Here is a 25,543-nt window from a genome sequence, read left to right on the forward strand (position 1 = left end):
TATATTGTTTCAATTCAATTACCTCATTTGCCTGCTAGTCCTCCTTAGAGTGTTTAGTGACTGTAACTGTGGGGAGGCTTGCTGCTGCTGCTGCTAAGTTGCTTCAGCCGTGTCCGCCTCTGTGCGACCCCAGAGACGGCAGCCCACCAGGCTCCCCTGTCCCTGGGATTCACCAGGCAAGAATACTGGAGTGGGTTGCCATTTCCTTCTCCAATGCGTGAAAGTGAAAAGTGAAAGTGAAGTCGCTCAGTCGTGTCCGACTCTTAGCGACTTCATGGACTGCAGCCCACCAGGCTCCTCCATCCATGGGATTTTCCAGGCAAGAGTACTGGAGTGGGGTGCCATTGCCTTCTCTGTGGGGAGGCTTAGTGCAGTGGAAAAAACATGGCTTTGGTGTCCTTGCATTTGAACTCTGAGGCCACCGTTTATAAGCTATGTAGGGGACAAAGTTGCCCATCTGAGAAGGCTGTTTGCTTATTTATCTATTTAATAAATACTCTAAGGATTACACTAGTTGGCAGGAATAGAATGGTAAGCAAGAAGACACAGTCCCCACTCTAACAGGACTTAGAGTCTTAAAGAAGTTCAGGGTTGGTGCTCAAGGAAGTGAGAGCTCAACCAAGGTGAGAAGGGTTAAGCAGGAATTATTTATGAGAGGCACAGAGGTGGGGACAGAGGGGAGTCAGGTGAGCAACCTGGGAGGCAACAGGGAACAAAGCACACCTGAAGATCTGGAAGAAATCAGACTAGCGGAAGCACAGGATGCAAAACTGGTCGTGACCAAAGATGAGGCTGGACAAGCAGACAGCACTGGGCTGCTAAGGGCCACCTAAGTCAGCTAAGGAAACTCACCTCTGCTAACTGCTGCGGGAGGGCCCAAAACAAGACAAATTACAGAAAGCACCAGAGCGCCAGCATATAACAGGTGGCCAATAACATCAAGTCCCCCTTTCCCCTGAAAATCCCACCCTATGTTACCTCACAGGTACAGAACTTCAGCTCTGAAAAGTTTTACAGTTTACATGTTAAGGTTATACAAAATGTAAGCACCTATCTAGGACTATATCTTAAAAAAAAAAGAAAAGAAAAAAGCTCCTTTACATAGTCATACAGTTATTTTGTACCTTTTTTAAAAAAGTAACTGTCACCCACAAAACTGTTAGGGATTAGTAGAAAATTGGGCAAGATTAAATTAACAAAGTTATTCTTTTCCCACTGATTCTGCTCCAGTTGAATAAGAACTCACAACTCTTATCCATCATAACTAAAGTCCTTGCCAAACCGCTTGTATATGATGAATTTAATAGGTTTGCACAACAGGAAAATATTCTGGAAATATAGCTTGTCCTTCAGGTTGTAACTGGTGTGACTTTAACACTGTATCATTTAATACCGATTACTGGAAGTCTAAAATCCATTTATAGGAATTGGAATGGAGAACATATAATGAGGAAACATATAATGAGGGGTATGGTGCAAGCTACACAAGTTCCTGGAAAGACAATGCCTGACACTGGGTTCTGACAGCCAATATCCAAATTAGGTCCAGATACCAGCTTAAAACAGTAGGTAAGTCAAGATTCGCTGAAAGGAAGACCTCACCCTAACAACTGCTACAAAATATGGCACATAAACTCGGCCAGGAAATGAGAGCTTCAAAGAACAAGTAAGGGAAACAACCATTAAGACAGGTAGTATACAGCAGTCTGGAGTCCATGAAAAGAAATGTCCGTGTGTGTTTGGGATGGGCAGGGTGGGAAGGGGTGGTATCAGGCAGGAGAATGTCATGTTCTCTTGCACTGGTGGGTCAGGGGAATGAAGGACTTCCAGAACCTTTAAGAGAGGCAAAGTAAGGTTCCACGTAGGCAAAGAAAGAGTTGGAAGTTTAGGAAGGAAAAGCTTTAGAGACCCAAGTAGGTGCAGTCTAGGAATAAAAACTTATATGGAAGAGAAGATTAAAAGGTTAGTTCGAAAGCAGTCCATTCTGGACTTACCTTGGGCTACAAATTCTGAAGTGCTTAATCTAGCACTAAACTCAATCAGGGTCGATACTGATTGACCAGACATGGATCAGGAAGATGTTCAGAACCATCTGAGAGATTTTCCAGCATCCCACAGTGACCTGGGTGCACAGAGAGCTGGCTGGGACAGGAAATTACTACGTAATCACTAATCAGCAGAGGCCCATGTGTTGTCTATTAACATCCATATGGGGATACTTATGAGAGAGGGGCGCCGACTAGTAATAATTACTCCAGGATCACTCTACCCATAAGGGATTTCTGAACACTGTTTTTCAAGGTATTGTCCCATGCCTATGAAAAAACATTTCACAAAATGAACTAATATTACAATTAATCTTGCAGTGAGGAGACAGGTACTTTTTTTTTTAACTTACTGCCTAACTTGAAAAGTTAGACCAAATATGCAGCAATTGCTAGAGCTCCAGAATAAAACCAGAAAACATTTACTTGACATGGTAGCTCAGTTGGTAAAGAACCTGCCTGCAATGCAGGAGACCAGGGGTTCAATCCCTGGGTTGGAAAGATCCCCTAGAGAAGGAAATGGCAACCCACTTCAGTCTTCTTGCCTGGAGAATCCCATGGACAGTGGAACCTACAGTCTATGGGGTCACAAGAGTTGAACACGACTTAGTGACTAAACCATCCCCATGGTAGGATGAGAGGCCATACACCAAGTGGTTTAGAGAACAGGCTTTTAAGGCCAGACTGCTTTGGGTTCCAGTCTTAGCTCTGCCGTTGATAGGAGTTGGGCAAATCAGTTCTTACGGGTCTTACTTCTACTGTTTTGCTATTGTTCTTTCCTCTCTGTTCTGGGGTTGTTTGCTCACAAAATCCAGTGGATCTTTATCTGTGGGGATTTTAAATCCCTGGACTGATGTATCCTGCCAGAAACCACTTGTGCCCCAGGTTATCATCAGCCTGGGACCACTTTCTAACATTAGATTTAACAAACAGGACACCAGAATTCAATTCTTGTACCTTCTGACCACAAATTATCAGAGAAGGTCCCTGCCCTCATTATTCTGAGGCAAAGCAGGCAAGCTTTCTTGAGAAGGTTTTCTTTTGCTGGGAGGTTAATTTTTTCATTTAATTTTTTCTAACTGTCCCTTCTGCTAAAGATGTGAACCCTTCTGGGGATCTCAATCCCAACTTTCAACCTTATATATGTCTGAGGTTTTATCTTTCCTACTCTTACGGTAATTAAAATTTAGGTCCTTTGTTGATGGTCTCTTCTCCTCCCTAGGACAGCCAAAGTCAGCCCCATCTAACCACACTGATTTTCAGTGATCATTCTCTACATCTCTCACTTCTGCATGTATTTAAAAGGAAGCTGATTATATTCTACCTAGGACTAAAGAGAAATTTTCTTTTCCCTCTTTCTAAGAGAGAGTTTTCAGATTGTCTAACTGACCACACAGCTAGAACTAGATGTCTGAGCAAATTATTGAGCCTCTTTAAATCTGTTGTCTCATCTGTAAAATCAAACAGAAAATCGTCAAGAAAACAAATGATGAAAAAATGTTAAGCACTTAGCCTTTTGACTAGTACACAGAGGTACTCAAGAAATGGTAGCTATGAAATTACGTTTATTGGAAAACTTGAAATTTTATAATCACTTAGTGAAATAAACTAATTCAATCTGATAGACTGGGTTTTTATTGCGCTCTGGCTTAAAGAATATTGAATACTAAACTTCTAAGTACTTGTGGAGCTCTGCTCATAACTCATATCAGTACTAACAAAAGCATTTTATTAAAAGATCCAAAATTTATTAATTATAGCACATTTATAGAGGTCTGATTTGCCATCTCTGTTTACTTTGTGATTTTGAATAAAATTAGAATATCTCCACGTTAGTAACTGACTAATAATGTGTTTTAGCCTATAAGCTCTCAGAAGGCAACAGCTGTTCAATTTGTTTGGAATAATACCCATTCCAGGACTGTGCATACAGCAGTATCTATTAAGCAAAAAAGAACTTTCCAAGAGTAAAAAACAAAATCAAGCAATGAGTCTGATACATAATTGCTAAATCCTAGGATAAATCACTTAGTGACTGTAAGCTTGTCTGTTTCCTCATCTCTAAAGAAATCTGGACTTCCCACTTCACAGAGTAGTTGCTTAAACAGAACAACTGAGGCAGGGCAGCCACTGGTATATGAAAGTCCTCTGCATCCTGTAATTCCATATAGCATCATTAAAGTTTGCTAAAACTGTAACAATATTACAGCCTGTTCGTGGACATTGTTTTCATATATAGAAATACAGAGAGGTAAATGTCTCGGTGACTGGCCCTGTGAATTACTACTACAGTCACTTTCAAGCAGAGCCCCGTGTAAGAGAAACTCAGAGAGACCTCTAAGTTTTAAGCTTCATTCTATGTAAGCCAGTCAAAACAGCTTCCTGTGCTTTGGGGTCATTATGTGGTCTATTTGTTCATCTGAGCACCCTCAAAATGCAGTGCAGGGTAAGCCCACATGGGTGCAGAAAAAGCTTAGAGAAAAAAAATATATGCTGTAGCTTTTGCACTCTGTTTATCTGTATGAATGAGTAATAGCATTACACAAAGAAGCCCTACAGAGAAAGTGCTGAGGTAACTGCCTCATGACATTAGTAAATGACTTCAGCACATAAAGGGAACTGGATGGCAGTAATTCAAACAGTCTAAAAGACTATGAAAAAGGCCACAGGCACGGGAAGAACCACAGGCTGCTACCAGCTTAGGGAATTTAGATTTTCCAATCCACAAGATAGAAATCAGTGCAGGTATCAATAAGCGGGTTTCAGGGTGACTGACATTTTATTATTTGAGAAGGCTTTATGAACAAAAGACAAATCAGCTCTCATGCCAAGTGTTTACCATATTTTCCAGATTATATGATTACGAACAAAACCAGGATTTATGACATGGTTCACTTCCAGACTCTTCTTATTAAATCCCTCCAAAAGCAGCTCTAGATTTTCATCACTTCAGTGACTCCCACAGTTATGTGCTGGTTGCGTCTCTAAGAAGCCGACTGGCCAGTGTGCTTTAGCAGGTATCCCTGAAACTAGGTTCACCTGGCACACCATGGGCAGAGGAAGGGCCCTGAGCAGAAACACGTTTTGTGACGTTTTGCGGTGTGGCCTCTCAGTGCACAAAGGACAATGTAACTATAATACCGTGAAATCTGAGGTTAGTCTTGCCCTGCAAGAGTGGCACAATTTTTCTATAAAGAAAATAGTAGCATGTCACTTTCATAGCTGCCTAGAACCTGTTTTTGTTTTTTTAAATCAGCCCATAACCATCAATAATTAACATCAATTCTCCTCTTCCTCTTGACCCCTTGAGCACAGCTTCAGCATTTCCTCTAACTTTAGTGTTTTGGGGGCTAGTAAAAAGGCAAGATAAACCCTACCTGCCTTCCCTGGGTTAGCCTGTAAGAGGTTCTGGGAGACAGTGATAAAAGGGTTAAGGTTCAATGGCCAAGTCTCTAACTGGTGGCTCTCAGATGCTTGGAGAGAATGGAATCCATATCCAGGCAAGAATACCGGAGTGGGTAGCAATTCCCTTTTCCAGGGGATCTTCCAGACCCAGGGATAGAACCCAGGTCTCCTGCATTTCAGGCAGACTCTTTACCACCTGAGCCACCAGGGAAGCCCTTATCCTAACTTGGGAAGGACAAATTCCATCCCCCCAGTGGAAAGGTCCTGAGAGAAGCCTTATGACACCGTCCCTCCACAGCCCCTCACCCTGGAACGCAGGATGGTTCCAGGCATGTGTGCTGTTGCTGGACAAGCGCATCACGTGCAGCGAGGCTCAGCTCTCTGTGGGGGCCAGGTGAGAACCTGCTACGTGGGGTGCTCTCGGTGCTCGAGCTGGGAGAGAATCCCTCTTCTATTTGACAACACTGATGTCTCTAAAAGCGGATCAACATCTCTCACATACCATTCAGAGTTCCCGGAACAGGACATAAATAGGAAACCTTCTTATTACTCTGCTCTGCTGAATAAAGGTCTTAAGAGAGAGGACTGAATCTTTACAATCATGAAATTATTAAGACTACCAGGTAATCAAGAAAACGATGCCACATCTTTAAGGCTGCAGACAGAGTCGAACATTCATGTTTAGAGATATAGAAGCCTGTACTGAATTCCACAGGACTATGGTCTTGTTCAGCAATGAACAGCCTTGATTTAGAGTTGGTGAATTCCCCTCAGGCAGTGACTTTCAGAAAAGGTTTCCATTCCGTCTGCGTGTTCTCATAATCCTTTGCTGCACTCTCCCATTTCACCCACGGCCATGGGAGCAGACTACTTCATAGCTGCATTTCTTTAGCACAGTTCTGGGGAGGACTGGGTCTAAGGACTTGGGAGTCTGCGCTGCTCCCTACCCTTTGCCATTTACTACAATGGCAAACCTTCAGCCATGCTGCACCAGAATCTGCCAGCAAGGAATAGCTGTGAGACTGAGAGCCCCCTTTGTCCATGAGGACCCGGCTGGTGCTGTACTAATGCGACAGGGAAGCCATCCAAGATTCTGAACGAGTGGGCTGGAAGTATGCACCACTACAGCACAAAACGTCTCATTGTGACGGTCTGCTAGAGGTATCCTGCATTACATTTTGAGGATCACTTGAAGCCACAGAGCTATTTCTCTTTGGAACATGTTGACACCACAGATGTAAAGAAAAAAAGCACACACAGTTAAGGAGCCCATAGCACGCCCAGATGCTCTGAGAAGTTAGTCAGAACCTAGGAGAAGACTATTAATATAAACCTAGGCCAGGGGCTAGGATCAGTGTGAACAGCTCAACTTGACAGCTGTGAATCAGAGTCAACCACGACCAATGTAACCTTCCTGGGAATCTCCCCCAAAAGACAGGGTAAGTCGCTGAGACCAAAACAGTTCAGGAAACGTTTTTCCCCAAAGATTTTATTACCAGGAACATGACGGTGGAGAAACAGACACAAGACTGAGGCTCTGAAACAGACGGACTGTTAAGTCTCAGAGGCTACACATCGAGATTCTGAGACTTCATCTGAATTTTTTAAAACTTTGGGGAAGATTCCAAATGGAAAAGACAACTTAAAGGTGTTCCAGTTACTCTTCAAATATGAATTTGTAGTGAGGGTGGGGGTGGTAAGTCCTCCAAGTCTGGAGGGTGGCGATGGGCCTCTTAGTTCTTGGCTTATCTCCTGACTCAATTATAGAAAGTGGATTCTTAAAGAAATATAAACATATACAAAATATATTAACACACACATAAACACTTATGTATGTTTTCTAGATTTATTATAACTTTGCATGACTGCTCTCTTTCATGACACAAAAACATTTTGTCCCGAGATCACAGACTTCTGTGACTGTTGCAAAGATAAAGGATTTGATTAGGAGTATAAATTTGTTAAAGACATACATATATGACTCTAGGTCATATTCTGGATGTCAATAAAGAATAGCTATTTAGTCACAGAAGGGTATTTTTTAGACCCTAAGCTTTGGCTTTATGACTACATGAGTTTGGAGGTTAGAGCAAGGAAATTCTGGAATTTCAGAATTTAAAAAAAAAAAAAAAAAAACAGCTTTACTCTTAAGGCCTTTTTTGTGTGCTGTTTACAATGCAATAATCAAAACCTGTCACCTTCAGTGTGTACTCATTTCTGATGACGAGGACAGAGTTCTAGCTCCTACCTCAGAAAAGAAAAAGCAGAACTTAAGAAACATCAAAGTAGTAACTGTCAGAGAGAAAGCTTCTGATAAACCTACCAGGCGGTGTGCAGGCATCCGCAGGAGACTGGACAAACGTGGACCGCCTTTTGGTTGGCATGGGCAAAGCCATTTTCTGTTCTTTATGCTTTGCCAGTGCAGCTTGAACTGCTTCTGTGTGGATATCTGAAAGATTAAAAATTTGCATTTATTAGCTCCTGGCTCTCAAAGTGTTTACTTCTTTGAGTTGAACTATCACTGCCTCAGCTGTTAAAAGGCGATATTTAGGTGACTTTTATTTATCATTTCTGTTACAGCAAATAAGAAATACAGACCAAAGAAGTAGTCAAGGATAATTTACGTGAGAGGAAAATGAAGCCCAGAACGATGAGAAGGCCCTTTAACACAGCAGAGAAGCTGATGGAGAGGGGGCTGGGTGTGTAGTCAGAGGAAGAATCTAACATGCATCAGGGCCAGCTGGGAACCCCACCTCTGAATGGAATGCATGTGATGCAGGTACCCAAAGGACACTCTCTGTTCAAGCCCAGAATCTGCTTAACTGTCTGAAAGGAGCCGACACTCTTTAGTTCTATACCACAGAAGAGAAGGGCTGATTCTGATGTAGAAAATACAAGCGCCAGGGGTACTTGTTTGCCACTCTGCCCACAAAAGAACACAGCTCTTCACTTGAATGTCTAACAACGATCGCAAAATTAACATATCCAGAGAAAACTCTTGATTCTCCACTCCCACGCCAAAACTCAATCTATACTGCTACAAAATAGGATAATATAATACACAGTATTTTGGACTGTGCTTTGATTTTTTTTTTAATATATTTTTATTTATTTGGCTGCATCAGGTCTCAGCTGAGGCATGTGGGATCTTGTGGCATGTGAACTCTTAGTTGTGGCATGTGGAATCTAGTTCCCTGACCAGGGATCGAGCCCCACCCCCTGCACAGGGAGTTCGAAGTCTTAGCCACTGGACCACCACGGAAGTCCCTGTGCTTTGATTAAAACAACAACAACAACAACAACAAACTCTTAGCAAATCCTTCTGAGGCAGATCCTTCTGAGGTGGCTTCCAGGTTCAGAGAAATTCCCTCTTTTCAAGGAACTGGCCCAAACTACATATGCAAATAATCCTTGAAAGCCTGTCCCTTGTAAGAGCTGAGCTAATCAGGTCATTTGTGGGGGTGGGGAGGGGGCTGTAAGTTTAAACTGAATCAAGAAACTGCAGCTCCTAAAGTGGAGTCACATGAACAGCAGTACCCTAGAACAGACTAAGTCATGATTAGAGGCTTAGAACTTACAGCCCTACCCTCCATCCTCTAGAGAGAGGAAAGGGACTGGGGACTGAGCTAATCACCAATGACCAATTATTTAATCAAGCATGCCTAGGTAATGGAGTCTCCATTAAAAAAAAAAAAAAAAAAAACAAAAAAAAAACCTTCTAAAGTAAGGGATCTGCAGAGCTTCCTGAGTTGGTGAACACATCTTTGTACCAGCAGGGTAATGTACCTTAAGCTTCACAGGGACAGGAGCTCTTGTTTTTGGGACTCTTCTGCACCTTGCCCTATAAGCCTCTTCATCTGGTTGATCATTTCTATCCTTTATAGTAAACTGGTAACATTAAGTATTTTCCTGAGTTTAATGAGCCATTATAGCAAATAATGAAACTTGAGGAGGGGGTGGTGGGAATTCTGATTTAGAGCCAAGTTGAACAGAGACTTCCCTGGTGGTCCACTGGTTTAGACTCTGCACTCCCAATGCAGGAGGCATGAGTTCGATCCCTAGTCCAGGAACTAAGATCCCACCTGCTGAATTAAACAACCCCGTATAGCCAAGCTGGCCAGAGGGAAGCAATGTGGAAACACTATAGATGGTCTCCAACTTGTGATCAATTCAATTAGTGATTTCTTTTTTTTTTTTTAACTTTACAATGGTATAAAAGCAATACACATTTAATAGAAACTGTACTTTGAATTTTCAATTATTTTTTCCTGGATATGATTCTCTCTTATGATGCTAGGCAGTAGCAGCAAGCTATGGCTCCCAGTCAGCCACACAATCACAGATGGCTGATACACTTAAAACCATTCTGTAAACATACAGCCATTCCATTTGCCCAACTGTAGGCTAATGTAAGTGTCCTGAGCACATTTAAGGCAGACAAGGCTAAGCTATGATATTCAGTAGATTGTTGTTGTATGTTGAGTCAATGAGCTGTGTCCAACTCTCTGCAACCTCAAGAACTGCATGCCAGGCTTCCCTGTCCTTCACCATCTCAGATTTTGCTCAAACTCATATCCATTGGGTCAGTGATACCATCCGACCATCTCATCTTCTATCACCACCTTCTGCTCCTGCCCTCAATCTTTCCCAGGATCAGGGTCTTTTCCATTGAGTCAGCTCTGTGCATCAGGTGTCCAATTAAATACATTTCAACTTAGAATATTTTCAGCTTATGATAGGTTTATCGGCATGTAACCCCACTGTATGTCAAGGAAGGTCTGTACTTGTGATTGGCCACTTCCTTTTCCAGGGGATCTTCCCAACCCAGGTATCAAACTCACGTCTTCTGCATTGCAGGCAGACACTTAACCATCTGAGCCACCGAGGGAGCCCAAAGGTAGGGGCAGTCTTGTGGAAATGAGTCTGTGGGGTCTCCACTAACTGCAGGTAGTTAATATTAGAAATGAATTAAATTGCAGGACAGTGAGTTGCTACCTGCAGAGAACTGGAGAACTGATGGGTGTGAAAAACCCACACACTAGGTAGGTACCTACCACACAACAGCCACTTTTACCTCAAATCCACTCACTCACTATAGGTAACCAAACTCCTTGTTGATTTATCCTGCCTGTATTTCTTTGCGCAAAAAATAACCATATTTTTTCCATATCCCTGCCTTTCATACACACAAGGTAGCATACAATATGTACTTTTTTGCACTATGCTTTTTTCACTTAACAATATATCCTGGAATTCATTTTGTATCAGCTACTAGAGATCTTCATTCTTTTTTTAAAGTAGCATATATAGCACTTCATTGTATACTACAGTTTATTCAATTGTTGTCCTATGTGTGGGAATATTTTACAATTACAAATAACGATACAACAAACAGCTTTGTGCAAATACACTTCTATGCTGATGAGACTATATCTTCAGGATAAATTCCTACAAATGAGACTCCTAAGTCAAAAGTCAAATACAGTTTAAATTTTGTTACATCTTTCCAAATTCCCCTCTGAAAGAGCTTTATCATACTGTAGTACTATCAGCAATGTATAAGAGAGCCTGCTTCCCCACTGACTTGCCTTCAAAGTATATTATCTATCTTTTCACTGTTGCCACTTCAGTGGCTGAGAAATGGCACCTCGGTATACTTTAAATCTGCACTTTAAAAAAAAATCATTACTGATATTAAACATCTTTACAGAGGATTTTAAGAGCCATTTAATATTTGTTTGAAAGTGAAGTAAATGTTCACAGCACTTCATTTTTCCATTGGGGGTCTTAGTCTTTTCCCTTGATTTTTAAAAATTCTTCATATATAAAAGATATTGGCCCTTTATCTCTGAGAAATGTTAGAAATATTTTCTTTCAGTTTGTTGTTTATCTTTTGCTATTGTTTGCAGTGGTTTGCTGCCATGCAAAAGTTTGTGGGTTTTTTTAAATATTTTATGGAAAATCTCGAGTCAGTAACCTAAACGCACAACTGAACGAACTCAAAAAAAGAACAAAATAAAACCTAAGTTAGCAAAAGAAGGAAATAACAAGGATTAGAGGAAAAATCACTGCAGATGGTGACTGGAGCCATGAAATTAAAAGACGCTTGCTCCTTGGAAGAAAAGCTATGACAAACCGAGACAGTATATTCAAAAGCAGAAACATCGCTTTGCTGACAAAGGTTCATATATATATATATATATATACAGTCAAACCTATGGTTTTTCCAGTAGTCATGTATGGATGTGAGAGCTGGACCATAAAGAAGGCTGAGTGCCGAAGAATTGATGCTTTCAAACTGTGGTGCTGGGGAAGACTTTTGAAAGTTCCTTGAACAACAAGGAGATCAAACCAGTCCATCTTAAAGGAAATCAGTTCTGAATATTCATTGGAAGGACTGATGCTGAAGCTGAAGCTCCAATACTTTGGCCACCTGATGCGAAGAGCTGACTCATTGGAAAAGACCCTGATGCTGGGAAAGATTGAGGGCAGGAGGAGAAGGGGACGACAGAGGATGAGATGGTTGGATGGCATCACTGACTCGATGGACATGGGTTTGGATGAACTCCGGGAGTTGGTGACAGACAGGGAGGCCTGGTGTGCTGCGGTTCATGGTGTCACAAAGAGTCAGACACGACTGAGCGACTGAACTAAACTGAACTGAAGTTGAAAAAGAAGTAGTAAAATTGTTTCTGTTTACAGATGACATGATGTTATATGTAGGAAACCCTAAAGATCTCACACACAAAGACTGTCAGAACTCACAAACAAATTCAGCAATTGCAAGATAGAAAAATCAACATACAAAAATCAGTTGTGTTTCTGAACAATAACAATGAATCATCTGAAAAGAAAAGTAAAAATTTACAATAGCATCAAAAAGAACAAAACACTTAGGAATAAATACAACCAAGGAGGTGAAAGATTTGTACAATATGAGACACTGATGAAAGAAAGAAGACAAATCAGTGGAAAGACACTTCATGATTGACATTAAGTCCATTAAGGACTGCAAGACTTAATATTGTTAAAACATCCATATTACCCAAAGCGATCTAGAGATTTAATGCAATTTCTGTCAAAATCTTAATGACATTTTTTTAAGAAATAGAAAATAAAATTCCTAAATGCATGTGGAATCTCAAAGGACCCCAAAGAGCCAAAACAATCATGAGAAAGAACAACAAAGCTAAAGGCTTCCCTCTACCTTATTTCAAAACATATTACAAAGTTATAGTAACTAAGACTGACACTGGCATCCAGACATACATATAGAGCAATGAAACAGAACAAAGAGCCCAGAAATTATTCTGGCGTACACAGCTGAACAGTCTTCAACAAGGGGGTCAAGACTATACAATGGGAAAATGACAGCCTTGATAGAAACAAATGGTGATGGAAAAACTGGAATATCTGTATGTAAAAAAGAATGAAGCTGGATCCTTATCTTTCACCATACACAGAAATTAATCAAAATGGATTAAAGATCTAGACATAAGACCTGAAACTATAAAATTCTTAGGGAAAAACACGTTATGACCTTGGAATGTAATAATTTCTTGAATGTGACACCAATAGCACAAGCAACAAAAGCTGAAAACAGAACTAGGACTATATCAAACTTTAAAACTTCCGCATAACAAAGGAAACAACAGTGAAAAGGCAACTCGGGGAATGGGAGAACATATTCGCAAATCATGCACTGAGTAAGGAGCTACTGTCTAGAATATACAAAGAACTTCTACAACTCGATCACAGTAAGATCTCAAAGAACTCAATTTTAAATGGGCAAGGGAATTGAACTGATATATATTTCTCCAAAGAAGACAAATGGCCACTTAAAACAAAAAAAGGAAAATCACAAATGTTGACAGAGATGTGGAGAAAGTGGAACCTGCATGCACTGTTAGCAGGACTGTAAAATGTTAGTGCTGCTATGGAAAGCACTATGGAGGTTCCACAGAAAACTGAAACCAGAACTACCCACAACAATCTTACTTTTGGGTATACATCCAAAAGAACTGAAGGCAGAGTCTTAAAGTGATATTTACACATCTGTGTTCACTGCAGCATTATTCACAATGGCCAAGATGTGGAAACAACTTAATGTCCACGAATGGATTAAAAAAATGTAGTATATACATACTACATTATGTATTAAGGGTGGAATATTCTTCAGCCTTAAAAAAGGAAACTTTGACATGCTAAGGGAAATAAGCCAGTCACACACACACACACAAAACCCCTAATGTATACCACTTTTAAGAGGTATCTAAGTACTCAAATTCATAGGTATAGGGAGCAAAATAGTGGTTGGCAGAGACTGGGGCAAGAAGAAATTATTGATCAATGGATATAACGTTTCAGTCATGCAAGATGCAAAGGTTCCAAAGAGCTGTTGTATAACAATGTGCATACAGTTAACAATATAATATACACTAAAAAATTCTAAGAGTAAATTCATGTGTTTTTACCACAATAAACATTTCTTTTCTGTATCTTCTAATACATCTGGATTTTCAGTCTTAGAAAGTCTTCTCATAGGCTTTTCATAACCTTAGATTATTTTAAAAATTGACTAATATTTTCTTTAGGTACTTATATGGTTTCTTTTTTACATAAAGATCCTTGATCCATTTGAAGTTTTTGCTCATATCTGGTGTGAGATAATAGGTTTACCTAATTTTTCTCCAGTTGTTGTAGCATAATTTATCAAAAAGTACTTTCTCACCCAAGTGATTTGCGATGCTATCTTTATCATATACTAAACCCCAGATGTACTTCAGTCTATTTCTGAACTTGCTATTCTATTCCAATGGTCTGTCTGCCAATTTGTGTGTCATACCACACTGTTTTAATTACAGTCTTTGGAGTATGTTGCTAGATATTAAGACATATCTAGTCACTCTCGTAGGTTTTCTGAGTGTTTCCTAGCTAGTCTTACGTGTTTACTTTTCAAATTGAACTTCAAAAATATTTTTTCTAGCTCCATAAATAAATTCGATAGTGTTTTTACTGGGATTGGATTAAAATTATAATTTTTGGAGTCTTAACATCTTTGTGATATTGAATCATCCTATCTAAGAATAAGGGATGACTTTCCATTTATCACGCCTACTGTGTGTCATTCAGGATGTTCTAAAGTTTCCATCATAAAGGTTTTATACATTCCTGAAGTTTATACCTAAATATGTTTTATTTTATTACTTTTGTAAATGAGGTTTGCTCTACCAACACATCTTTCAACTAGTTATTATGAGCAAATATGAAGGCTACTGATTTCTGCACTAATTTCATATCTTGCTACTTGATATAACTATTTCATTAAGTTACTTTTGCCATCAATTCTCCTGGGTTTTCTAAATGAATTATCAACTGCAAATACAGTTTTCCTTCTTCTTTTCTAATTCTTATACCTCTAATTGATCTGTCTTTTCTTCTTTTTTTTTGGTTACTACCTCTAGTAAATTTAAATATCAGTATCCCTAGGACTAGTAAAACTCATACAAAAATATAAGAAAAAAAAAATTCAATTTAGAAAAAGCAGGTTTAGGCAATGGACAAGTGGTTTACAGAAGAAGCCACAAATGGAAAATAAGCATATTCCAAAAGGTCCAATCTCATTAGTAATAAAAGAAATAACATTTCTACCAACAAGATGGGAGAATGTCCATTTCCCCACATCTATGGATAATAATGGGCCATGTTTTTTCATCTTTTCCAAAAAGATAAGTGGAAAATGCTACTTTACATATTTTAAGTAGTTGCTCCTATTCTTGGCTTGTTGTTATGAAGTAGTTAAGACATGGTACAAAAGTGGCACAGCTGGGCTTCAGGGACCAGGGGCAGAACAAACACCCAGTGCCCTTACCTGCTAGGACATTACTATAGATAGGCAGGCAGACAGACAGATATGGACAGATTGAAACGCAGATGTGTGGGTGGACTGAGTCATTTAAGTAGAGACATACAGTTCAAGGAGTTATCTGTAAACCTATTAGTAGTCATGCCATTTTTACCAATTTCTAAGGTACTGACCACTTCGCCATTTTTAATTACAGCAGAGGCAGCAACTATTAAGTTCTGGAACATTAGCATATCACATTAATTTTGACACTACTGTATGTGCTGGTGGGGAGGAGCAGTGAAATTCTGCATTTCACATTCCCCTGCTTTTACCAATTACATTTCTTTAGTTTAGAATATCTATATAGCAAACAGCTATTCATTCTTCAAAATGGCTCAGACTTTGCCACCTCCACAAATCCTGCCCTCAACAGGGCCTGGTATTCAGGCTCCTTCCTCTGTCAATCCCTCTTCTCTGCCGACTATACCTTATACAAAGGTTTCCTGTGTTTTCATCTGTGTTTCTCTAGCACTGAAACTGTGCTCAACTTGTAGGAGGTCTACAACAGATGCTTGCTTAAACTGAACTGAACTGAATTTATCTTTCCTGGTATGAGGAAGTGTATTAATAAAGAAATAAAATGGTCCTGGTGTGCTAGTGGCAGCCACCTTGGCAAAAGTCGCTGTACCAGAGAACATACTTGGACAGAGAAAGTTAGTTTTCAATTAAGTTGACAGAAGTACTTATTGCTGCATTTAGCTTCCAGCATTAAGTCAAAAGAATCCACACTTAGAGCAAAAATCAGGAAGAACAATGGACGTAAGGCTTTAAATATTTTATCCATGGATATCACTTTAAAACTATCTTTTACATTGTTTTTGCTCCCTTAAGCTGTAGCACAAGTCCCAATATACAAAGCCTTGCCTGAATTTCTCAAAAAGCAAAAATGAAAATCAAAAAGACCCTATCTTTTATAAACTTCCAGTTATAAAATAAATAAGCCATGGGATGGAATGTATAGCATGATGACTATAATTAATAGTACTGTATTGCACATCTGAAAGATGTTGAGAGAGTAGATCTTAAAGGTCCTCTTAGGGTAAGAGAGGGAGGCTCAAGAGGGAGGAAACATATGTATACGCACGGCTGATTCACATTGTTATATGGCAGAAACCAACACAATATTGTAAAGCAATTATCCTCCAATTAAAAATAAAATTTTTTAAAAAGTCCTCTTGTAACAAGAAAAAACAATTTTTTTAACTTTGAATGGTGGCAGATGTTAATGAGACCTACTAGGATCATCACTTCACAACACGTACAAATATCAAATCATTACGCTATATACCTGAAACTAATGTCATATGTCAGTTATACCACAATTTAAAAAATAGAAAACCATCTTTGTTAATTTTTGTTTAAAATTGATACAGATTTTGTTATATGTATATTTTACCACAACAAAAATGGAAAAAATTAATATACATACACATCCCAGAAATAAGGCCACCTCAGTAGCTAGAACAGTTGAAAGTGAAAGTCGCTCAGTCATGTCCAACTCTTTGCAACTGTATAGTCCATGGAATTCTCCAGGCTAGAATACTAGAGTGGGTAGCCGTTCCCTTCTCCAGGGGATCTTCCCAATCCAAGGACTGAACCCAGGTCTCCTGCATTGCGGGCGGATTCTTTAAGCTGAGCCACAAGGGAAGCCTGTAGTTTGGTATATAATTATTCCAATTTCTACCCCTATGTACTTCATAATATATATAACAGTACTAACATGCATAAATTATGCATCATGTGCTACATACTATCTTGCATTTATTACTTAACAATGTATTTTGTACGTCTGTCCATATTTGCACAAATAAATCTACCTCGTTTTCCTATGAGACTTCATAGGACCATTAGTTTTCATTGAATTCTACTATGTGGACCTACTATAACTTATCACTGTACTTATAATGAACAATACTATAACAAACATTTTTGTATATATATTTTTTTGTATACGTGTATGTGCAAATTCCTAGAAGTAGCATTTCTGGGTAAACATGTATGAATATTTAAAGTTTAAAAGACAGTGCCAAACTCTTGCACTGCTACTTTTAAGGAAGTAGCTTAATACTACTACTTCCTTAAAAGTAGCAGTAATTTGAAGTAGCTTTATATGGCATTTATATTTTTTTTTTTTTTTATATTTGAAGTACTTTATATTATTTATATTTTTATACTATTTTAGTGTCTCTAACCAGTCCATTCTGAAGGAGATCAGCCCTGGGATTTCTTTGGAAGGACTGATGCTAAAGCTGAAGCTCCAGTGCTTTGGCCACCTCATGTGAAGAGTTGACTCCTTGGAAAAGACTCTGATGCTGGGAGGGATTGTGGGCAGGAGGAGAAGGGGACGACAGAGGATGAGATGGCTGGATGGCATCACGGACTCGATGGACGCGAGTCTGAGTGAACTCCGGGAGTTGGTGATGGACTTTTTTTTTTTTTTTTTTTTTTTTTTTTTTTTTTTTTTTTTTTTTTTTTTTTTTTTTTTTTTTTTTTTTTTTTTTTTTTTTTTTTTTTGGAGTTGGTGATGGACAGGGAGGCCTGGTGTGCTGCGATTCATGGGGTTGCAAAGAGTCGGACACAACTGAGCGAATGAACTGAACTGAAGGTTTACTTATTTAGTTGAATCAAGATAGACATATTTTACTGAATCTACGATGCCATGATATATAAAAGATATTCTCCAGGATTAAAAAAATAAGATATCCTGATTTCAGGTATGCTAAAATGTGAAAAGTGCCCTTCTCATATTAGATGAAACCATGGTTCTTAGCTGTCTTGGAAAACGAATGACTAATTGCGCATACTGAGAAAAAGCTCTTTCTCAACAGAACAACAGCACATCAAATGCTCACACTTATTAACTAAAAATACTACACTTCCAAAAGTATTGCTGCATGAGACATAAAACATGCGAGAGCAAACTGAGAAAACTAGGGACTTATTCACATTAGTCAACTTTAGAAGGCCCAGGACGTCTGGATAATTAATACAGAGCATGTTCTTCTCTGCCACAGGACTTGCAGCATCAGAACACGGAACATATCAAACCACTCATTTATTTTCTAGCACGATAAGCCCTGGCCCCTACACCTGTGTCAAAAAGGAGATGTCCAGTTACTGCATTAGCAAAGTCTCTCATCGATAAGAACAGGCAGCTCTTGTAACTGGATTTGACTCCTTCAGCCAACATACAATTCATCTTGATCATTTGATAGAGAAATCACTTCCGAAGTTCAGTCCCCAGACGCAGCTGACTTCGGACATCTCTGCCAGGAGCATGGGAAAGTTGGGTTTCATTTTCTAGCACTAAGTAAGTGCTAGAGCTCAGTAAGGTGATACAGCTACTCTTTAAAAGTCCTTTTTTTGTTTTTGTTGTTTTGTTTGAGGTGGCTAACTACTGAAAAGATTAACATTGAAGAAATTGTCACAATGACACCAATCACTTTCCATCTCAGAAATTAATTGTGTATTTTCTACAAAATTGGGACCACAAAACATATGTGTAGAAAATTGCATCCTGCTTTGATGGGCAGAAAAAGGAGGTACTAAATAAGTGCATTTGAAATGTCAGACCCTTTTGCCTAAGCACAAAGAATACAATCAGGTCAGAAAATCTAAACTCTGAATAAATGTAAGCTCTTTATACCATGTCTGAAACATGAAATACTAAGTTCGATTATGACTGGTTGAGATGTTGTAGGTGTTAACAAGCCTCTACCAAATAAGAGAGGAGTTTCAAGTTACACTCACGGAAATCAATGGCAAGCCCTTTCTGTGTACTTTAATCTGAATGCTTATAATTTTTCCTAAATATACCCTCCATTCTTGTTAATTTTGCATGTGACATGTAAATATAAGCCTTCCTATGAATGGAGTAGCAAAGAGGTGAAGTTCAACTCTGATAAATTTCTACAACTTCTTTGCTCTATTTCTGCAGCTACTGTTCAGTTCAGTTCAGTTCATCTTCTTACTCATGGAAGCCAGAATTTGCAGTGTGCACTGAGTTTTTCTCTGCTATTTAGTTAGGCATTTCCTTCTACTTTTAAAAATGTCATTTTCAGCCAAAATTCATGCTTGCAGGCCTCCTCTTTCATGTTCCTCCTCATAAGAGCACTGCAGAACTTTTATTATCTTCAGGGTTTTCAAATCGCCTTTGTTCCCTACTCTACCTCCTCTCTGGCCTCCTCAGTACTACTCCCCCTGGCTAAGTCCCAGCGACACAAATATCCAAAACCCAACTACTGAACCCTCCTCAATACCCTGGCACCTAACCAAGAGTCTCCACAGTCTGCTAACCTGTGTATGATTCAGACTACACTTTCTGATACTGGGCTAAGTCTGAAAGTACTGATGGAAAAGATACTTGGGTTTTACTGGCTCAGTGGTAAAGAATCCGCCTGCAATGCAGGAAACACAGGTTTGATCTCTGGGTCGGGAGATCCCCAGGAGAAAGAAACGGCAACCCACTCCAGTATTCTTGCCTGAGAAATCCCCTGGACAGAAGCCTGGCAGGCACAGGCCAGGGGTCTCAAAAGAACTGCACGTGACTTAGTGACTAAACAACAAAGGTGAAGGTCAGAATTTTACTCTACTGAATGAGCTCACTAAAGACTTTTTTCTCTGTGTAATCACCTCGGACACAGAGTGTAGAGAATCGTCTTTGGGGTTCCTTACTAACTTTTTTGTTAAATGCTGTAAGAACAAGCAAAAAACTTCCCAGCAGGCCTGGGGTGAGTGCTATAGCAGCTAAAAGCCTTCCAGGCTGGTGAGAACTCACTACTGCCGCACCTGAGCCCCAGCCTCTAAAGGCAACACCGGGCGCTGGGGAACCCACCTGGGGGCTTGGCGACAAACAGGAGCCGCTGATTAGCTTTTCCAAATCCAGCCTTACCTCCCTCTGATTCATGCCCTAATGAATACTACTTTTATGCCTTCCTTTCTCCAAAACACGTATTTAACTCTTACATGTGCTAGGCTCTGTGCAGCTGGCCCACGCTACTAGAACAAACAAATTACAAATCTGTGTTCCTGCTCTGCTAAAAATTCTTCAGTGGTATTCAAGATTCCTCAAGATTTGCCCGCTGATCATCTTTCCAGCTTCATCGCCCACCTCTTTCTGGGTCCTTGCTTTCTAGGCTTCAGCCATAATGAACTATTTCCAGGTTTACTATCTGATATTATTTCCCTAACTTTGTCTGCCATGACATGGTTCAGATTCTTAGCCTCAGAGAAAGCCTCTTGTCAATCAGCCCCAGGGTAGGTAGGTACAAAGGAAAATTCTGTGTGGCATGTAACAGAATATTTTTCTGACCGAATACTTTTCACTCCTTCCTTTCTTCCAGTGTGTGAAAATACGTATCTAATAATTGCAGCTCATAAAATAACTGTGCTTTTCCTCATTTCCTCTAAAGCCGTTTTCTTGAGGGTGTGATACACACCCTGTTTTTCAATTCAAGAAAAGGATAAGGTAACCTTGGTTGGTAACAGGGGGGAAAAAAAATTCTGGAGAAAGTAAAATAACATTCCAGTTAGTCTTCTGGCTTAATTCTGCTGGTTCTTAAAACAGTAACTGTGCTACAGAGACTATCCTAGCGCACAGGACAGTAGACGGATGTGGGACGGGCTTCCTATGCCACACGCCCTGAGGCCTGTGATTCACTTCTGCTTGTCAGTGCTGGACGTGGCGTAGCTGGAGTGTGCCCCCACAGCCAGCCACAACACATCGCCTTTTCTTTTACCATGGGTATTTTCTGGGTGAGAAGAAATTAAGTTTATGGGTTTCAGGTCAGTTCAGTCACTCAGTCATGTCCAACTCTTTGCAACCCCATGGACTGCCACACACCAGGCTTCCCTGTCCATCACCAATTCCCAGAGCTTGCTCAAACTAATGTCCATCAAATCGGTGATGTCATCCAACCACCTCATCCTCTGTAGACCCCTTCTCCTCCCACCTTCAATCTTTCCCAGCATCAGGGTCTTTTCTAAGGAGTCAGTTCTTCGTATCAGGGGGCCAAAGTATTGGAGTTTTAGCTTCAGCCTCAGTCCTTCCAAAGAATATTCAGGACTGATTTCCTTTAGGACTGAGTGGTTTGGTTTCTGTGCAGCCCAAGGGACTCTCAAGAATCTTCTCCAACACCACAGTTCAAAACCATCACTTCTTTGGTGCTCAGCTTTCTTTATAGTCCAACTCTCACATCCATACATGACTACTGGAAAATCATAGCTTTGACTAGATGGACCTTTGTCAGCAAAGTAATGTCTCTGCTTTTTAATATGCTGTCTAGGTTTGTTATAGCGTTTCTTCCAAGGAGCAAGCGTCTTTTAATTTCATGGCTGCAGTCACCATCTGCAGTGATTTTGGAGCCCCCCAAAATAAAGTCTCTCACTGTTTCCCCATCTATTTACCATGAAGTGATGGGACCGGTTGCCATGATCTTCGTTTTTTGAATGTTGAGTTTTAAGCCAGCTTTTTCACTTGCTTTCACTTTCATCAAGGGGCTCATCAATTCCTCTTTGCTTTTTTATGGGTTTACCAATCTGAAATTTCACTGTTAAGTTTCTGTTCCAACTCCATGAGTCAAGAGACTAATCAATAGCCCTGAAAAACACAGAAAGACCTGCCTCTTCCAAGAGAGTCTACTGAGCTTTCCTAGTACCATCTCAGGAGACCCCTGCCCTCTGCTTTCTTATTTATTTATTCACACTGCCTTTGTACTTGCCTGGCTCCCCTGCTGGCCTTGAGGGCAGACATGTTTTATTTGGGGCTATAACCCCAGCAAATAAGAGTACCTACTACATCTGGCATGTAACAAGTACTCAACAAATGGCTGATGAATGAATTAATACAGACCTGTTGGCACTTCAGGAGAAAAAAATAAACATTAGGAGCTCTCAGGATGTACAGTTCACACTACATTGGTAGCAACTATTCCAGCAGTAACTTTCCATTCCCTCTCACCTGATCGGTATCGTTCATCCCTGGCTCCCCCAGATCGACTTCGATGATACTTAGAAGGAGCGGAAGTTGGAGCTGCAGATGGAGCAGGTGTTTGGTTTCTGTGTTCTTTCTGTACTGATGCATCAGTTTCTAAAAAAGGAAGTTTTGAAAATGGTTATAACAATAATAACTAACATTTTCTGAGCACTTTACAGCATTTCCACAACACTCTGAGGTAGGTAATACTACCCATCTACAGTAGTAGTATTCAATACACATACGTTAAAAAAAAAACACAAAGACATCCAGACTAAAACAAAACAGAACATTGTCTTGACAACGGAACTGTCAACAGGTGATGGGAGATGTAAGTAGGTGAAAAGGAGAGACTCCACAAACTGGGAGGATGGGGGATATGGTGGGGTGTACATGACCCCCTAATCCTGTACAGTTGCAGAAAACACAGCTTGGGAAGCGTTAGTCTCCCTACCATAAGTTACTCCAAATAAACATGTCATTAAAACAAAACTAGAGTGCTTACTGTGCAAACACAGGTTCAAGTCAAGTCTTACTAGCCCCTCTTCCAAACGAAGGCATCACCAAACTTAACCCTTTCCAGTCCCTGGCCTGTCCCCACATTCTGTCCTCCCAACATTTACTGTTTCACATCAGGAATATGGGGAAGACTGCAATCCTATTCCTGGGCATATATCTGGAGAAAAACATGATTCAAAAGGATACATGCACCAGTTCATCGCAGCACTGTTTACAACAGCCAAGACATGGAAACAACCTAATGTCCATCAGAAGAGGAGCAGCTAAGGAAGACGTGGTACACAGACACAGTGGAATATCACTCGGCCATTAAAAGGAATAAAATCATGCCACTGCCATTTGCAACAACATGGATGGACACAGAGAGTGCCATATTCAAGTCAGAGAAGGAGAAATACCATATGGCATCCCTTATATGTGGAGTCAATAGAGAAACGATAAGAAACAGACTTACTTACAAAACAGACTCACAGATTTAGAAAACAAACTTACGGCTATTGGGGGAAAGAATGGGAGCTTGGGATGGTCATGTACACACTGCTACATTCAAAATGGATAACCAACAAGGACCTGCTGTACAGCACATGGAACTCTGATCAGTGATATGTGCCAGCCTGGATGGGAAGAAGCTTTGGAGGAGAATGGATACATGTATATGTATGGCTAAGGCCCTTCGCTGTCACCTGAAACTACCACAGTATTGTTAATCAACTATACCCCAAATACAAAATAAAAAAATATGAGGGGGGATATGGAGAAGAGAAAATAAGCAGGGAAAATAAGCAGAAGAAAAATACTTTGTTCTGATATTCTGATACCTTTTTTTTTTTCAAATGGTGTTAGCTCCCAAGTCATAATTTTTTAAAATTGTAGTAAGAATATTTAACATGAGATGTAATCTTTTAACAAATTAAGTGTATGATATGGTACTGTAAACTATAGGAATGATGTTACAGAGCACCTTCAGAATTTATTCATCTTGTATAGTTAATACCTTTACCCCCTGAGTAGCAATTCCCCATTTGCCCCACTCCCCAGACTCTGGCAACCACCATTCTACTCTCTGCCTCTATGAGTTTAACTATTTTGATTCTTTGTTCTTCTGTGATTCACTAAGTTTCATGTCCTCCAGGTTCATCCATGTTGTCATATATTATGAAATTTTCTTATTTTGAGGTGTATTTTAAGTTTCTTCAGTAGCATTTACCTGCGCTCAGAAAGGTACTGGTCATAGCAAACATCCTCTTCCAACAACACAAGAGAAGACTCTATACGTGGACATCACCAGATGATCAACACCAAAATCAGATTGATTATATGCTTTGCAGCCAAAGACGGAGACGCACTATACAGTCAGCAAAAACAAGACCAGGAGCTGACTGTGGCTCAGATCATGAACTCCTTACTGCCAAATTCAGACTGAAATTGAAGAAAGTAGGGAAAACCGCTAGACCATTCAGATATGACCTAAATCAAATCCCTTATGATTATACAGTGGAAGTGAGAAATAGATTTAAGGGACTAGATCTGATAGATAAAGTGCCTGATGAACTATGGATGGAGATTCGTGACACTGTACAGGAGACAGGGATGGAGACCATCCCCATGGAAAAGAAATGCAAAAAAGCAAAACAGCTGCCTGGGGAGGCCTTACAAATAGCTGTGAAGAAAAGAGAAGTGAAAAGCAAAGGTGAAAAGAAAAGATATAAGCATCTGAATGCAGAGTTCCAGAGAATAACAAGGAGAGATAAGAAAGCCTTCCTCAGCGATCAATGCAAAGAAATAAAGGAAAAAAACAGAATGGGAAAGACTAGAGATCTCTTCAAGAAAATTAGAGATACCAAGGGAACATTTCATGCAAAGATGGGCTTGATAAAAGAGCAGAAATGGTATGGACCTAACAGAAGCAGAAGATATTAAGAAGAGGTGGCAAGAATACACAGAAAACTGTACAAAAAAGATCTTCACGACCCAGATAATCATGATGGTGTGATCACTCACCTAGAGCCACATACTAGAATGTAAAGTCAAGTGGGCCTTAGAAAGCATCACTGGAACAAAGCTAGAGGAGGTGATGGAATTCCAGTTGAGCTCTTTCAAATCCTGGAGGATGATGCTGTGAAAGTACTGCACTCAATACGCCAGCAAATCTGGAAAACTCAGCCGTGGCCATAGGACTGGAAAAGGTCAGTTTTCATTCCAATCCCAAAGAAAGGCAATGCAAAAATGCGCAAACTACTGCACAATTGCACTCATCTCACATGCTAGTAAAGTAATGCTCAAAATTCTCCAAGCCAGGTTTCAGCAATACGTGAACCATGAAATTCCAGATGTTCAAGCTGGTTTCAGAAAGGGCAGAGGAACCAGAGATCAAATTGCCAACATCCGCTGGATCATGGAAAAAGCAAGAGAGTCCCAGAAAAACATCTATTTCTGCTTTATTGACTATGCCAAAGCCTTTGACTGTGTGGATCACAATAAACTGTGGAAAATTCTGAAAGAGATGGGAATACCAGACCACCTGACCTGCCTCTTGAGAAACCTATATGCAGGTTAGGAAGCAACAGTTAGAACTGGACATGGAACAACAGACTGGTTCCAAATAGGAAAAGGAGTATGTCAAGGCTGTATATTGTCATCCTGCTTATATAACTTATATGCAGAGTTATAATGAGAAATGCTCGGCTGGAAGAA

The 25,543-nt window shown here is 40.0% G+C and overlaps 1 protein-coding gene across 3 annotated transcripts in view; it reads right to left on the reverse strand.

Annotated features, from left to right (window-relative positions):
• Positions 1 to 25,543, reverse strand: part of DIP2B (disco interacting protein 2 homolog B) — a 231,097-nt gene that overhangs the window by 72,865 nt on the left and 132,689 nt on the right. For all 3 annotated transcript variants that reach the window (XM_018047794.1, XM_018047792.1, XM_018047793.1), the window contains exons 3-4: positions 22,316 to 22,444; positions 7,774 to 7,899 (exon numbers count right to left, since the gene is read on the reverse strand). In XM_018047794.1, the coding sequence (XP_017903283.1) occupies positions 7,774 to 7,899; positions 22,316 to 22,444 (255 nt within the window). The remainder of the gene's footprint in view (positions 1 to 7,773; positions 7,900 to 22,315; positions 22,445 to 25,543) is intronic.

This window comes from Capra hircus, chromosome 5 (assembly GCF_001704415.2).
Source record: "Capra hircus breed San Clemente chromosome 5, ASM170441v1, whole genome shotgun sequence".
Classification (NCBI taxonomy): domain Eukaryota; kingdom Metazoa; phylum Chordata; class Mammalia; order Artiodactyla; family Bovidae; genus Capra; species Capra hircus.